This window comes from Neomonachus schauinslandi, chromosome 13 (assembly GCF_002201575.2).
Source record: "Neomonachus schauinslandi chromosome 13, ASM220157v2, whole genome shotgun sequence".
NCBI lineage: Eukaryota > Metazoa > Chordata > Mammalia > Carnivora > Phocidae > Neomonachus > Neomonachus schauinslandi.
In genome coordinates this window covers 41,042,726-41,057,361 of record NC_058415.1, presented here as the reverse complement: position 1 = coordinate 41,057,361, position 14,636 = coordinate 41,042,726, and the positions used below count along the sequence as shown (strand labels likewise).

Sequence of the window (14,636 nt, the reverse complement as noted above, 5' to 3'; positions counted from 1 at the left end):
CCTGGGTGGCTCAGTTGGTTAAGTGTTTGCCTTTGGCTCAGGTCATGATCCCAGAGTCCTGGGATTGAGCCCCGCATCTGATTCTCCCTCTCCCTCTGTCTGCTGCTCCCCCTGCTTGTGCTCTCTCCCTCTCTTTCTCTGTCAAATAAATGAATAAAATCTTTTAAATAAATAAATAAATAATAAAATAACGAAGTTAAAAAAAATTCTCTCTCTCTCCCTCTGTCCCTCCCCCACCCTCTCTCTCTTTCTCTCTCTCTCAAAAAAATAATAATTCCTATTAAAATCTCAGGAAGATTTTTTTTTAAGATTTTATTTATTTTTGACAGAGAGAGACACAGCAAGAGAGGGAACACAAGCAGGGGGAGTGGGAGAGGGAGAAGCAGGCTTCCCGCAGAGCAGGGAGCCTGATGCGGGGTTTGATCCCAGGGCACTGGGCCCATGACTCGACAGAAACACACAATGATCAATTGGACTAAATAGACAAGTAAGCTCACACAAGTATGTTAAAATGATTTTTGACAAAGGTAAAAAAGCAATTCAATGAAACAAGGATAGTTTTTCAATAAAAGTGCTGAAGCATTTGGATATCCATAGACAAAAAATATGAACCTCCATCTAAACATCATCTTACCCAAAAATTAACTCAAAATTGATCATAGACTTAAATATGAGATATTAAACTGTAAAACTTTCAGAAGAAAACATAGGAGAAAAGTCTTCATGACCCAGGGCTTGGTGAAGAGTTCTTAGACATGACAACAAAAACATAATGTATAAAAGAAGAAAGTTGCTAAATTGGATTTCATCAATATCAACAACTTTTAGTCTATGAAAGATCCTGTAAAGGAGATGAAAGGACAAGGTATAGACTGGGAGAAAATATTTGCAAATCACATCTGACAAAGAATTCTTACCTAAAATATAGAAAGAGTGCTCAAAACTCAGCGATAAAAAACTAATCTAATTAGAAAATTGGCAAAGAATATGAAGAGACATTTCACCAAAGAGGATATACAGATGGTAAATAAGCACATGAAAAGATGTTTACTATCACGAATGATTAGGGAAATGAAAATTAAGACCATGCCTGTTAGAGCAGTAAAAAGAAAAACTAGTGACAATTCCAAATGGTGGTGGAGGTGTGGAAAAACTAGATGTCTCATACATTGTTGGTGGGAATGTAAAATGCACAGCCATTCTGGAAAATAGTTTGGCGATTTCTTAAAATCCTAAGTATGCAACTGCAATATGACCCAGTAATTGTACTCCTGGGCATGCATCCCAGAGGAATATAAACTTTTATCTACCCAAAACATGTACAGGAATGTTTATAGCAGTTTCAATTGTAATAGCAAAAACCTGGAAACAACCAAAATGTCCTTCAATAGGTAAATGGTTAAACAAACTATGTCAATCTATACCATGGAATCTACTCGGATATAAAAAGTAATGAACTTTTGATATACAGAAAAATTTAAATGGGGGCGCCTGGGTGGCTCAACCACTTCAGCGTCTGACTTTGGCTCAGTCATGATTTCAGGGTCCTGGGATTGAGCCCCGCTTTGGGCTCCCTGCTCAGTGGGAAGTGTGCTTCTCCCTCTCCCTCTGCCCCTCCCTCCGCTCATGATCACTCTCTCTCTCAAATAAATGAGTAAAATATTAAAAAAAAAACTTAAATGGATTTTAAAAGCATTAAGGTGAATGGAAATAGCCCATCTGCAAAGGTCATATAGTGCGTGATTCCATATATATAATGAAATGAAATGACAAAATTATAGGGATAGAGAAATGATTAGTGATTGCCAACAGTTAGGAATTGCAAGGGGCAAGGGGTTGGGATGACTCTAAAGTGCTGGTAGCAGTAGAGAGATATTCATGGTCATGCAGAAGTGAAAAAGAAAGCATTGTAGAGACATGGGTTATACACACATACACACACAGATGAGAAGACACTACAAATATTGTATTTCTCTCCTTCTCCTGGCCCCATTCCTAACTTCCTAACACCTATAAACACAAGCAGAGTTTCCTTGCCTTAAACAAAAAACTTCTCTTGAACCTTTAGTATATATAACTGGCTTTTTTACTTTTATTTTGAAATAATTATAGATTCACAGGAAATTGCAAAAGTACTATAGAAAGGTCCTGTATAACCCTTCACCCATTTCCTCTCGTGGTTACATCTTAACCAACTATAATACAATGACAAAACCAGGAAACTGACACTGGTACAATGTCTAGTTCTATGCTATTTTTGTCACATGCATAGATTTCTGCAGCCACTACCACAGTCAAGATACAGAACTCTTCCATCACCATGAATATCTCCCTAGTGTTACCACTTTAGAGTCATCCCGTCCTCTCCCTCTTACAATTCCTAACTGTTGGCAATCACCACTCATTTCTCCACCCCTAGAAGAACCAAAGGCACAAAGACAATAAAAGATATCACATTGGTAGGCCTATTGACCAGAACAAGTGACCATTCCACTTTCAAAGCTATACTTCTCAGTTAACCAAATCAGAAGGTGAGAGTGTGCAGGAAAATGAGGCAGAATGGATGAGAAAGAAGAGGATGAAAAAGGAAAAAAGGCACAAGACACAGGCAGAAAAATAAAGAGGAGCACGGTTCACGGACATGTGGGATGAGAGAAGCCTTAGCCAAGACTGGATGTGGCCTAGCACTCAGACTCATTAAGGCTTCTCTTAGCCCATGTGTCTGAGAATGACTCTCATCTACCCATTGTTAAACCAGCTCAGTGGTATCTCTAGCCGCTGTCTTACAAACCAGCACGTGTTGGTTTCTCCCATCCAAAGGGCCCAAATTCTAAATGCTTATTGAAGCTAAGGGAAGCCAAGGGAAGATGAGCCTAGGCCAGATTTATGGCATCTCTGACTGCGCAAGCTCTTTGATTAATGCCCTTCATCTTCCTCTTATTCTTGCTAACTTCCCCATCACGAGGCTTGAAGGATCACACATAAGAAAAGTTCAGGAATTGGGGTTCCTACTCATGAGCTTAAGGTATGTTATAAATACTGCATATTGAGGTAGAGAATTATGTATATTCTATGTAAAAGATATGAAGGAAGGGATTATCATTACTTAATTTTGGGGATATGTACCAAATCTCATTTAGAAAGATTTCCATTAAAACCGTGGAATGTATTTTAGTCAATGAAAACATGTCAGTGCTTTTAAATGTTAACCTTTAAGTACATGAAGAATTCACAAAGTCAAAACAAAAACAAATGTCTTTTAAAGTGTCTTTTTATCTGTTTTCTCAGACTAAGGGACTAGGGAGTTTTCTACTTGCCCCTTCCTCTTATTCAACAAGTATTTATTGAGAAAAAAAATTTTATTTAGTGCCCGCTAAATGCTGGGCACTGATGACTAAGATTGTGCCTATTTCTTTCTTTCTTTTTTTTTTTAAGTTTTATTTATTTATTTGAGAGAGAGGGAGAGAGAGCACACTAGCAGGGGGAGAGGCAGAGGGAGAGGGAGAAGCCGACTCCCCGCTGAGCCAGCCTTGGGGCTCCATCCCAGGACCTAGAGATCATGACCTGAGCCGAAGGCAGACACTCAACCATCTGAGCCACCCAGGCGCCCACGGTGCCTATTTCTAAGCCGCTTAAATATTAGTCTGAAGGACTGTAAAGGAGAAATTATGCCACAGTAAGATGAGGTTGGAAACCTTTCCAGGGGTATTTTGGGGTTGAGTCTCTTAAAACTGGGAGTTAAATAGAATGGGCTGATGGTAGGGACCAGCTGGGGAACGGGGTGGGGCAGAGGAAGGTCGTTAGGAAATTTGAAGCTGGAAATACTTTCAAGTCGAAAGACAGAAGGTGGAAGAGGGAGTTCTGGCTGCTTTTCCTTCCAGCATCTTTTTCTAATTATGAGCTCCTTGGTCCCTGGCACTGCTGGCCCCCTGCTCCACCTAGAGGTGGTGTGGGACCACACCAACGCACAAGAGAATTGAGAACTGACCGGCTGGCACCTTGTCTTGGCCGCTTGACTAGATGTGTGATTTGGGTCAGGTTGCTGAACTTCTGTGAGCTTGTTTTCTCATCTGTAAAATGGGGATAGGAGCACCCTGATAAAATGAGAGACTGTGAATCAAGTTCCTTCCTGAATTCATTTAGATCTCCTTCCCCGCCTCACCTCCCCGCTACCCCGCCCCCTTGCTTCAGTTCTTTTGGAAATTGTATTCTTTCTCCTTACAGCTTTCTCATTGCCCTTTAATCTCTATCTTGCTGTACTTTTCCTGGCATCACCTCCCTAAGAAGACAGAGTACGGGGGCCGGGTGCATCAAGCCCGCCTGGAGAGGGGAACAGGCTCTCCGTAGTTCAGGAAAGCTCTCCAAGTGGCTCTGCTGAGTGCAACGCTCCCTCCTCCCTCACCACTCCCCCTTTTCCTCCCCTTCCGAGCTGCTGCTCCCAGGGATCCTGGGCTTTTGTTCTCTGGAGGCTTAAACTACCACCTGTTTTGCCCTGACTTACTGTTTTCAAGGGTTTTGCTTGTTGTCTATAGACTAACACAAATTGAAATTGCCAAACTTAAAGACACCAAGAGCTAAGTTTGTACTTTCTATTTTTGACATTAACACGGAAACATCAACGCTTTTCCATTTTCCCTCTATTTTCATCTTTTCTGAGGCCCACCCCCCACTCACAGTAATCACTCCTTTTTTATTTGTTCTATCATTTAGCACTAATATAATGTTATCTTTTAATATTAATTATAATTTATCTATCGTATGTGTTTTCCCTACTTGGTTTAATGTTCCTGTAGCATCCTCCATAGCAAAAGTCTCTCAAAATTGAATATGCATAAGAATCACCTGGGGGTCTTGTTAAAATGCAGATTATGATTTAGCAAGTCTGGGGAGATACAGCCCATGCTGCTGGGCCCTGGACCATACTTGGAATTGCAAAGCCTTTAAAGGCTTAGAACAAAGGAGGTGTGCAAGAAATGGTAGCTGGATGATGCCTTGGTCTCTCCTACTCAGTGTCTTGGAATTTTCTTCAATACATCGTTCTCCACTTTTCCTGTGCACGATTTATGGCGAACGCCTGGTCATCATGCTTTTGTGTTGTTCACTTTCTTGTCTTTTTCAGTCACCAGTCTCATCTAGAAATGGGTCACTTTGGGAGTACAACAGTAACCTCCAACCTCTTTCTACTGTCATCTACTTTGTAGCAAGCAAGAATAACTTTTTAAAGAATCATCTTTACTTTCTTGCTCAGCAACATTTAGTAGCTCCCTAGCATACATCATATCAAACTCATTTGGGATGAGAGGCTTCAGGACCTCTCTCTAACCTTTCCCTCTTCATTGCTAGTCAATTTCTCTTTTTGCAACACTTGGAACCCTCAGCCTGTTGCTGAGGTATGATTTAGTCTCTTGAAATTCCCTGCAGGACAATTTGCATTGGGGATGTCTTCATCCCTTTTAAGGAAGTATCTCTTTCAAAGTATTCTTCTCAATTTTTACCTACTTTGATAAAGCTTTCCCTGATTTATTCCCAGTTGTGAGTTCTTCATTTAAAGGAGTATGCACTACATACCATTCTTTATATATTTTAATATTTTTAAGCTTTTTCATATTTTCATTCTGTTTTAGACAGGAAGTATTTATGCTTTTTGTTCATGGTTGTATCCCCAGCACTTAAAAATTCTTGACACACAGTAGGTACTTTTGGGGGGGGATTCAGTGAAGCATGAAACAAAACTTAAGATTAATTTTTATTAATTTTCAAAATGCCTTTTTATTTACTACATGTATTGGGAACCTGGGTGAATGTTAATGGTTAAGTAAAATTAGATAATTCTAGTAACATAGTTCTGGTACAGTAAAAATATTAAAGTATCAATTCATATTAGAAAGCTGGGCATGTTACTACCAACGTCTTAAAAATGTATTAGCTGAAGGATCAAAAAATAAAATAATTTTAGAAATCCCTTGAAGAGTATTTTAAGAGGCAAAACATGTGAGGTTTAGCAACACTTCTACACTTGACCACCACCCAGCTACAATTCTACCAAAGAAATACAATTTAGATGCAGCTAAAATTTAGTCTGGGCCCAAACCCACATCCTATCTGAAAGACTTATGCTTTCCTGTTATTGTTTTTTTCCCTTCACATTTTGCATTCGTTAGGGTTGCAGTTTTAATAGTCCTTGGTGCTTCAAATTTAAAAGAAAAGAAATAGGGCTTTCTCGTATTACAATTTCAAGGAAAAGGCCCATTCAGCGAGGTGTAAGAGGCCTACAAGCTGCACACCCTGCAACAGCCTCATGCTCCGATTGCATCTATGGGTTTTTGTACAGTTCTTTTTTGGATGGATGGTGCAAACCGCGCAAGTGCAGCATTAAAGCCTCCCCACCCTGGGAAACGATGCAAGAACATGCAGCTTAGGCTGCCAGGTTCTCCCCAACACACAGCCAAGGGCTGGAGGCCCGGATACCCGCCCCCAAACCCGGTCCACAACAATCGTTTCCTCCCTCCCCGCCTTTTACATACAGTACACATACAAATACACACACGCAGAGTAGCCAGCAGGGGCGGGCCGGGCCCGACCACTCTGCAAACCGCAGGGGGGAGCCGCCGCAGGCCGAGCTGTTTTCGCCCACTCCTTTGTTCCTTCGCCCCAGTATCTCTCTGCACTTGGCTGTAACTGCTGGGCAAAAGCCAACTTGGAGATCTAGCGGCTTCTGAAGTTCCGCTTCCGAGCCAGGCACCTCAGGCCGGTGCTGCGTTGTCCCCCCCTCCCTCGGCCAGCAGTTGGTCCCTCCCCAGTGCTAGCGGGCGCCGAGCGGGAGCCGCGCGGGAGCAGCGCAGCGACGGCGGCGGCAGCGGCGGCGGCGGTTGCGATTCGGTGCCGTTGAGACGCCTCTGCGGCAGCTGGTGGCGCAGGTGGCTTGCGTGGACGCGGGCAGAGGCGGCCGGCCCGCCACCGCAGCCTCAGCGCCCGCGGCCCCGGCAGGTGAGCGGGCGGCGGGGACTCGCCCTGCCCCCCCCTCAGTGGCCTCGCTCCTGGCTGTAGCGGGGAAGTGGCCGCGGCCCGCCCGGGAGAGCCGAGGGGCGGCCCGGGGCTGCGACCGTCGGGAAGCAGGTTGGGGGAGATGTCGGGTGTGGATGGGAGGGGGACGTTCCCCTTTCCTATGCCATCTTTTTTCCCTCTCCCCAGACCCCCTCCCTCTTGGGGCTTAAGCCCGGAGAAAAAAGCCAGAGGAAAGATGGGGCGGGAGAAAGGGGAATTGGGGGCTGAGAAGCATCTCAGCCTCAGGTGGTGGCGTCTTTTCGGTCGTCGAGCGGTGGAGCTGCCGAAGCCTGGAGGGGTAGCTACCGGGCTGCGGAGGCCGCGCACTCGCGGGGGAGGAGCGGGAGGCGGCTCTCCCCTCACTCTCCCACCCCCACCCCTCCCCGGCCCTCCCCTCCCCCTCCCCCTCCCCCGGGCCTCCCCGTGCGGCCCCTCCCTTCGGGTTTCTGAGCATTAACCGCCCTCGGTGCTCTCCCTCGCAGGCGCGTCGGGACGCCCGGAGGCATCTTCCCCCTCCCGCCGCCCCGGGAGCCTCGGCCCCCGTCCGCCCTCCGGCATCCCCTCGCCGTCCGCACCGCCGCGCCTCCTCCCTGGGCTTCAGACCCCCGGCCTCGCCCCCGAAACATGACTCGCGATTTCAAACCTGGAGACCTCATCTTCGCCAAGATGAAAGGTTACCCTCATTGGCCAGCTCGAGTAAGTGATTTTAGCCTTCGCATTTAGCGGTGCTACCTTCCTCAGGGGCCTACTTCTTACCCTTTCTCTTAATTTTGTTCTCGTGTCCTTTTCCCCCCTTGCTTTCCTTTGGTCTCATTTGTAACCTTTCGTTTTAGCTTTTTGCCCGGGAGTCTCCCGTGGAATTGTAAAGATCCAGGTGTTTCTACTTAAGCGTTTCCCTGTGGGTTTGTTTTTGACAGACTTGGGCAGGTTTTCTTAATAGGAAATATTTAAACGTGATGCCAGTTAATAATGTTCCATTGTAGGTGAAAATAATCAAGGTTGGATTTTATGTTTACCGTTTAATGAAACATTGACTTTTTAAAAATTTTAAGTAAAAGGCAGAGTATCAGTGGAGTTTATGCAGGCTCTTGGATGTCAAAGATGTGATTAAATTGGTTTCATAGGGATTTTTTATGTTTTGTAGTTGATGAGGCCTTGTGGATTTGCTTGTTTAATACAGAGATTCAGGACTGGATATTTTTGAAAATTTTACAATAAGTTTTTTGTAAATTTATTTTCACGTTTGTATTTGTGAAGTTTGCCTTATGACCTTGAAGAAGTTGTTTTACCTCTTTGTTTCCCATAGGCAAAAGAGCAGTAGACCCAGATTCCTAGGTTCACATCTAGTGGTACAGAGAGGTAATTAAAGCCCAGGATTTTTGTGACCTTTAACAATTGAGACTAATACTTAAACGCCATTTTCAGAAAAAGAGGTCTTTTTGTTAGCTTATGGTAGGACTCGGGTTCTAAGATCACGATAGAACCAAAAAACTGTTGAGATCCATTAGATTAGAATGTTCAAGATCTTTTTTAAATACAAATTCTAAAGTTGTAATTTCCACCAATTTATTCTTCTTTGAGGAGTGTGTTGCTTAAAGACAATTAAATCCTGTATTTTTAATTATGTCAGCTGGGAGAAAACATAGCCATTGGTTACAGAGACTCATGTAGTGTGTTTGCTGACTGCTGTGCAAGTATAAAATGTTTACTGTTCTCTTGATTTTTCCCATCCAGTTCTTGCTTACAGGTTTCCTTCCTAAACCTGGAAAGAATTTTACTCCCCAGTCTATTAAGTCTACCTTTTTACTGAAGTCTTATCTTGAATAATCTTTACTCCTAATTCTTATCTATATATTTGACACTCTAATCTATTTTCTTTGTGATAACATTTTAACTCTTAGGTTCATGCTTTGATTTCCAAATAGATTATAAGGGTTTTTTGTTTTTTTAGATTGTAAGCTTCTTGAGGGCAATAGACATAAACTGAATTTCTTCATGTCCCCCACAGTCCTTAGTATGTAATCATGTACGTACAACGCGATTTCTTGTTTGAATAGAGGAGAGGGAAACTGGGCAGGTTTAAGGCTTCTCCAGGATACTTTTTTTCATGGTTTTAACATCCTTATTTATTTTGAGTTGTTACAAAATCTGAGGTTATAGGGTATATCTGTATTCACATTTTGGTGCTACACTACAGTTGAAAGCCAAATGAAAACGTTTAAAAAGTTATATACTTTTCTTACAAATTGTCCTCTTCACATGCTTCATTGTGTTAGATGATTAAGAGTTGATACTGCAAGCAGAATAAGTAGCCTTAGGAGGGCCAGAGTATTTTCCTTCTCTAATAAGTTCTATGTTCAACAAGTTCACTTGGAATGGGAAATTTTTGTCTCTTCTTTTTTTCTTTAGAAGCAGCTGAATTTGGTTTGATATTCTGTGTCCGAGAATTACATTCCTTTTTCTATCTTCTCTAATTTTAACAAGTTATGTCTTTGCTTTAGAGAGATTAGGGTATTTATTATCATCTGTGAAGATGACAGTTGTCCGTATTTTGATTTTAATGTTTTGTCTCTATATTTCAAACTTCCTTAATTTTAAGTTTTGCATGTTCTTGTAGTCCTCTATCCGTAATAATTGTTTTTACAGTCAACTTTTTAAAAATTGCCTAACACTTATTAAACTCCGTAGGTGCTCCACATTTAAAACTGTTTGCTAGCAGAAAGAAGCATATGAACTGGGTTGACAGAAAATATCCCTTAAGGGCCCTAAGGATTTTCACAGTTCTTGGGGCCTTCTCATGAGGTTGAAATGACCAGTATAATGATGGTATGGGTGAGGAAATTAAAGTCCCTAAGAGTGTTAGGTGATAATGATTCTGTTGATGTCTGAAACCTTCAGACTGAGAAACAGTCAAATCACTTTCACCGTCTTTTCTTCGACATGGTAATGCATACAGAGCCTAGTAGGTCCTCAGATGGTCTGCTCCCTTCTTAACAAAGCTAATTGATTTTTTAAAATATCTTTGAAATTAGGAAGGTTATGACACAGAAATGTTATTATGAAGTTAAGTAATGAAAAAATGGAAATGTTAAATTCTGGCTTGATATTACTGCCTGATGGCTTTACCTTTGAGGTCTGCTTTTCCTTTATTGTTAAGAGAAAGTAACAAGTATTACAGATATGTTAGACATGATAGAACCTGATACTTCCTTCATTACTTAATTAGAATGATCGAAAGAGAAATGAAAAAGGAATAGAACTTCATCTGATTCCGCCATGTAGGTACAAGATCTTTCTAGAACATGTGTTCCAAACTTTGAGAAATACTGCTTGAAACTTTCATTAATGTCTGCTTTTACATTTCTCTGGTATTTGTGTAGCCTCCCTGCAGAAATATCATTTGGGATTTTTGAACGGGTTCGGGCTCCCTTATCTGAAATGCTCGGGATTAGATATGTTTAAAAAATCAAAATTCGAGGTAACCATGGTACATACAGTATATATTTTGCTCCCTCTAGGCTTCTAGAATGGCACATGGTAATCTAACAGTATTTTTGCAGAGAAGCATCAGTAGAAACATTGGTGGATAAAAGAAATGACAAAATAGCTTCAGTGTCAGTCCAGGTTTTGTCATCAAATGAATTTTGAGAAATATTTTGGGTTTCAGAACTTCTTGGGTTTCAGAACTGGGATAGGGATTATGACCTATAGAACTGGTCTACTTTTATAAGGCCCTTTTTGGATGTCTTGTTCTCACTTTATTCTGGTGTGTTGAGGTATGTGTGATTTAAAAGATTTTAATTTTTCTGATCTTTCTTTTAGGTAGATGAAGTTCCTGATGGAGCTGTAAAACCACCCACAAACAAACTACCCATTTTCTTTTTTGGAACTCATGAGACGTAAGTCCTTTTAGCTCTAAAGGCAAGTCAGAGTTAATTTCATAGGGTCACTGAGCATAAAATGAAAAGTAGAGACTACTTCAAAGAGAAAATAGTAGAGTAATAATAGGAAACTTTTAAGATCATCTTTGAATTTTGGAAAAAGTCTTCAAGTTTCCCTTTTAAAATTTATTTTTAGGGCAGAAAATTAGACGCTGCAGGTTTAACTTTCATTGGAATAGATGTTTCCTTAATTATAAAAGGGGGATGTATATGGATCCCCTCAGCTACCCAAAGAATGACTCATAGATAAGTGTGTAACGAAAGTTCTTAACAGGGCATTTGGTATTGATATTTAGTATAATAAATGCTTTTCATATGGACAGCCTAGCACCTTGTTTTCGGCTTTGGCGATATTAGCCACACAAATGGTATATTATGGGAAGAGTGAGAAGAAGTCTGGATGGTTCTCTCTCGTGTGTATTTATGTGGTCCTGAGAGCCACTGGGACTACCCTGCTGCCCCTGGTGGATATGTGGGCAGAGGACCAATTTGGTAGAGCAAATTAATCTTTTAAAAATTGCAACCCAATATTGTTGAACTGGTACTTCTAGGTGCATAGGACTACTCCAAGGCCTATTTCATTGATTTGGTGTATGACATCCTACATACCTATTTAATAGTCTTAGAAGTACTGTTTATATAATTTTGCTGATTTTGGACTTGAAGTTTAAAATTTGCAATAATTTTGGTAGAGCGGGCTTGTTTACCTTGGACCAGGAGAAACAAAGTTGTTGATATAGCTAATTAGAATTATGTGTTCCTAACAGTGTCTACAAAGGCAACAGTTGGTTTGATGTTAGATAACGTATGAACTTTCACATAATTTCTTTGGACAGCTTTATTGAGATGAAGTTTACATCATAAAGTTTTACTTGTTTAAAGTATGTAATTCAGTGGGTTTTAGTACATTCATTTTCATATCCATTAGCAGTTATTCTCCATTCCCTCCTCCCAAGAATTGGACAACCGCTCTGTAGATTTGCCAATTCTGGATGTGTCATATTAATGGTATTATACAGTGTTGCATAATTATTATTTTTTTGAATGCAGTTTTGAGTCTAGAATTGGATCGGCCTTCATAATTACTTTGAGTCGGGTTTAGGTATATCCTGAACGTCAAAACTTAAGTTTTGTAAGAAATGATGCATTTCTGACTCAGTAGGGTAATCTACCACGTAAAAAGTTCCCATAAAATTAATAGGAAAAGCTATCTTTTGATGAAAAATTTGTGTACTCGCTATTTGAGTAGCGGTTTACAAAGTGTGGTCCTAGGTCAAGCTGCACCAGCATCACATGGGAATTTTAGACATGCAAAGTCTTGGACTCCACCTCACAACTACTGAATCAGAAACTGGGGTGTGGGGCCCAGCGATCTGTTTTAACAAGGCTTCCAGATGATTCTGATGCATGTGAAGTTTGGAAACACTGTAGTAATGTGAGTAGATGTTCCTTAGATTTTTTTCAGTTTTGTAAGTTTAGGATTCTTTAAATGTGATTTTTCTGAAATGGGACAGATTTTCTATACTTTCATATGTGGCCTTATAGCTTCATAGAACACATAGTTTATGTTATGTTTAGAGGAATGACTATACCTTCTCCTAGCATTTGAAAATGAAGATTTTCATGTTGTAAATATCTGTAAATTTTAAAACAACACCAAATAACCAAACTTTCATTAAGCGTTGTTTGGTTAATAACAAAATACTGAATGATTAGGGAAGACAATGAATTAATATTTAAGAAATTGGAATATGTTCAAGGATTTAGAATATAAAATTAAACTAATATTAAATTTTCATTTCAACATCTGATGTTTTGTGCTTTAGTGTTGTCATAAGTATACCATTTATCTTCAGAAAGGCAGCGCTGCTGTGTCTCCACTGGTCTGGTGACTTGATTTTTTTTTGTATTTAAGGTTAATTTTTAGAAACTAGGTCTCTGATGATTTGCCTTGGTACCCCCTTCCCCCCACCAAATTGGGATGCTGTTTATTGGGAGCCTTTCAGTGTGGGTTTTGCATAAATGAGAGTTTATTCTAACAGCCTATAGTTAGGGATATGGGAAAGGAAGAACATGGGAGAAGAAATGGCCATTTGGAAAACTATACTTATTCATAACTGATTTATAGAGTAAGTTTTTTTTAAAGATATTTTTTAAATGTGAATTTAGTGCAGAACCTTTTTGGAGCTTCATTCATTCTTGCTCTGACCTGGAAACTTTGGTTTTTCTTAGCATTTTAACAACATTCACAGTAAATTCATCTAGCAGTCAAATTTTGAATATTAGACAACAATGAGCCCTTACGTATACCAACTGTGACCATCTGCTAGGTATCCTAAAACTAACATTCAAGACAGATTCTTAGTAAAGGAGACTGACAAGGACCCAGTGCTTTGCTGGAGCCAATTTGTGGTGTTATCTTTGATTACATATTATAGTCTTTTCCCTTCCTCCCCACTAGCAGTCAGCCAGCAAGTTTTATTCTTTTCTTTTAGAGTGCGTTATGATCTGTCCACCCTTCTCTGTCTCCTCTACTACAGCTTCAGCCCATATAGTGTCCTAACCTGGGCGCCTGGGTGGCTCAGTTGGTTAAGCGTCTGCCTTCATCTCAGGTCGTGATCCCAGAGTCCTAGGATGAGTCCCCCCTCCTCGTGCCCTCGCTCTCTAACAAATAAATAAATAAATAAAATCTTTTCTAAAAAAGCGTCCTAACCCTATCTTGGTTTCAGTTTGCACTCTTCATATATAGTCAAAGTGATCTTCATATCCTAGTCAGATCATGTCATTTCCCTGTCCAGAAATCTTCAGTGGCTTCCTAATTAACATTACCAACAAACAGGACCCCCAAAATTTATCTATAAATGCTGTTTATTAAGAACTGTATGAATTAGCCTATGCTTAACCTCTCCAACCTCATCACATTTTATTTATTTATTTATTTATTTTTTAAAAGATTTTATTTATTTATTCATGAGAGACAGAGAGAGAGACAGAGGCAGAGGGAGAAGCAGGCTCCCGTGGAGCAGGGAGCCCGATGCGGGACTCGATTCCAGGACCCTGGGATCATGACCTGAGCGGAAGGCAGACGCTTAACCGACTGAGCCACCCAGGCGTCCCCCTCATCACATTTTTTTCACTGTTACATAAATCTACTTTCTCTTGTCTTAGATCCTTCCTTATTTTTTTCTTTGTTGGGAAACGCCCTCAGATTTTCAGTCATTTAGATCTTAGCTCACGTCCTCTTTTTCATACTTAATTTCTTCATTGCTATGATGAGTGAAATTTTTTTTTTCCTTCACCCCCAAGTGAAGAGCTTGGAGAGCAGGGACCTTTATCTATCTTGTTTGTCATCATTTACATAAGTGCCTGGTGCATCGTAGCTGTTAAATAAATATTTGGTAATAGATTGAAAGTGTACGCCCTAGATAAAATCATTTGTTGATTATGAATTTGCTGTTCATTAACCAACATTTATATAGTGTTTTAAGACAACTAGATCAGAAGACCGTTTATGAATTCTGACTGCCATTTACCTGCTACATGACCTTGGGTAGGTTACTTAGCCTTGTGTCCTTATTTGTAAAATGGGAATAATTTACCTCAGAATTTTGGGGTATAAACAACATACTACATGAAAAATGCTTAGAACAG

At 40.6% G+C, this 14,636-nt stretch overlaps 1 protein-coding gene across 3 annotated transcripts in view; it reads left to right on the top strand.

Annotated features, from left to right (window-relative positions):
• Window positions 1-6,798: 6,798 nt before the first annotated feature.
• PSIP1 (PC4 and SFRS1 interacting protein 1) overlaps window positions 6,799-14,636 on the top strand; it is a 41,164-nt gene continuing 33,326 nt past the window's right edge. For all 3 annotated transcript variants that reach the window (XM_021682450.1, XM_021682451.1, XM_021682452.1), the window contains exons 1-3: window positions 6,799-6,987; window positions 7,527-7,740; window positions 10,867-10,943. In XM_021682450.1, the coding sequence (XP_021538125.1) occupies window positions 7,669-7,740; window positions 10,867-10,943 (149 nt within the window). In that variant the 5' untranslated portion in view covers window positions 6,799-6,987; window positions 7,527-7,668. The remainder of the gene's footprint in view (window positions 6,988-7,526; window positions 7,741-10,866; window positions 10,944-14,636) is intronic.